General features: G+C 50.1%; 1 protein-coding gene across 1 annotated transcript in view; it reads right to left on the bottom strand.

The window, feature by feature from the left end:
* The window catches only part of PIGO (phosphatidylinositol glycan anchor biosynthesis, class O), a gene marked incomplete at its 5' end in the record, with an annotated part of 10,788 nt that overhangs the window by 7,672 nt on the left and 1,317 nt on the right, over positions 1–1,799 (bottom strand). Inside the window, 2 exons of the mRNA XM_009077252.1 lie at positions 280–403; positions 1,508–1,651. Coding sequence (XP_009075500.1) covers positions 280–403; positions 1,508–1,651 — 268 coding nt within the window. The remainder of the gene's footprint in view (positions 1–279; positions 404–1,507; positions 1,652–1,799) is intronic.

Raw genomic sequence — 1,799 nt, forward strand, 5'->3', positions numbered from 1 at the left:
AGCTGTGCTATCACATGACAATTTGGCAGAGAACCAAGGCTCCAAGACCTGAAGGCAGCCTTTCCTCTGAAATCAAACACCTCATCAACAGGCACCTACACAAGTGACACTGCCCACAGCTGGGGTTCCAGCTGCTGCTGGCCAAAGCCACTGGCTGTGTTCACAGGCTCAGTAAGCATTTCCTGTTGCCCTCTGCATCTGTAAATTCCCTGGGAAGATCCCATCAGCCTGACTGAAGGACGAGGCCAGTCAGCAACCCCTCACGGCCGCACTGATCACCTGAGCATCTCATTCATCTGGGTGAGCTTCTTAGCCATTTCGGGATGGTCAGGTCCATGTTTGTGCCCACAGTGGTCCACACCGAGGAAGTGAGCAATCAGCACGTCCCATTCACCACTGTCCACTGCAGAACAAGAGCAGCCTTATCACACACCAGCGTGAGATTCCACGTCTGGATCTTCCTGCCAAAGCCTTCTGGTTGCCTCTGAACACTGCTGTTTCTTCCCCTCCTGGCACTGTCACTGCCAGCTCTCAAGCAGACCAATGTAGATTTTAACTCAGGCATAGTCTTGGCTGCAGGTGTCTGGGTGCATCGGCACATGAAGCTCAAAGCCTGGCCAGCACCCCAGTATCCCTGGTTTTCCTCACCACCCTTCAAGAGCAGAATGGCCCAATGTCACCCAAGTCAATCTGAAACACCCTTATCTCAAGCTGCCACAAACTGAGCTAAATCACAGGGATGCTCAGGAAAAAGGAGAATCCAGAACTCAAGTTGACCCCTGAAGACATTTCAGGTCAGACTCATTGATGTGCCCCTCTGTAGCCCACCCAGGATACAGGCCTGGCATACCAACACTGTCCCTAGCTAGAAAGTTACTCTGGCCTCTCCCCTCCGCTTCAAGGCCTTGATACATGAAGAGAACCAACATATTTGCAGTTAGATGCTGAACTGCAGCTCTCGCACAAGGACTTCCCTGTGAAAAGCCACTGCATCCTTGATTCACGTAAATTCATACAAAGATAAAGGAAAGGCCATTTTCCTCAGTTTGGGGACCTCAGGGAGGTAGAAATCACTTAAAATTCACAAACTAATCTCACACTCCACCTTCTTTCCATGACTAAGAGGTACTGATGCTTTGCTGAGAGCAGTGCTGTGTCCCAGCCTCTCGACTTGTGCATTTCCCAGAGCACTGTGTGCCTGCCTGGGCAGCCACATGTCAAAGTTAAGCTGCTCCTCCTGCTCCATCCTGCCAGTGTGTTTCTAGACCAGATGAAGCAGTATAACCTCATCCCAGCAAGCTGAACTCTGTCCTGAACAGAGATGAGGTATTTACAGAAATGGTAATCTGTGGAAACTGAGCTAGAGAACTGTAATCCCCGAGCAGCCATGGCAGACTGCCCAGTGCCACTATGAAACAGAAAAAACTTTCAGTCCTACCCCAAACCTTCAATAGGATTCCCACATAATGTCAAGAGTTATCCACACCCTGGGGAAAGAACTGCTTACCAGTCGGATAGAGATGCTGCAGGATCCCATCATCCACAGTGTGAAGATCCTTCACGTTAAAAGAAGGGAAGAAATATGAGCGGAAAAATTTCTTCGGGAAGAGTCCTTCCCATGTGTCATCGCCCATGAAGACCACTCTCCTTCCTAAGCCAGAGAGAAAGGAACTAGTGAGAGGTGGAGTCCACCTGAGTCATGCTGTTACCCATAACAATGCAAAGAGCCTGAGCAGATCCAGGTCCGGGTCTGAAGCACTGTCTCCCCTCCAACTCAAAAGTGATCTGAGGCCTATGAC

This window comes from Acanthisitta chloris, unplaced genomic scaffold (assembly GCF_000695815.1).
Source record: "Acanthisitta chloris isolate BGI_N310 unplaced genomic scaffold, ASM69581v1 scaffold19240, whole genome shotgun sequence".
Classification (NCBI taxonomy): Eukaryota; Metazoa; Chordata; class Aves; order Passeriformes; family Acanthisittidae; genus Acanthisitta; species Acanthisitta chloris.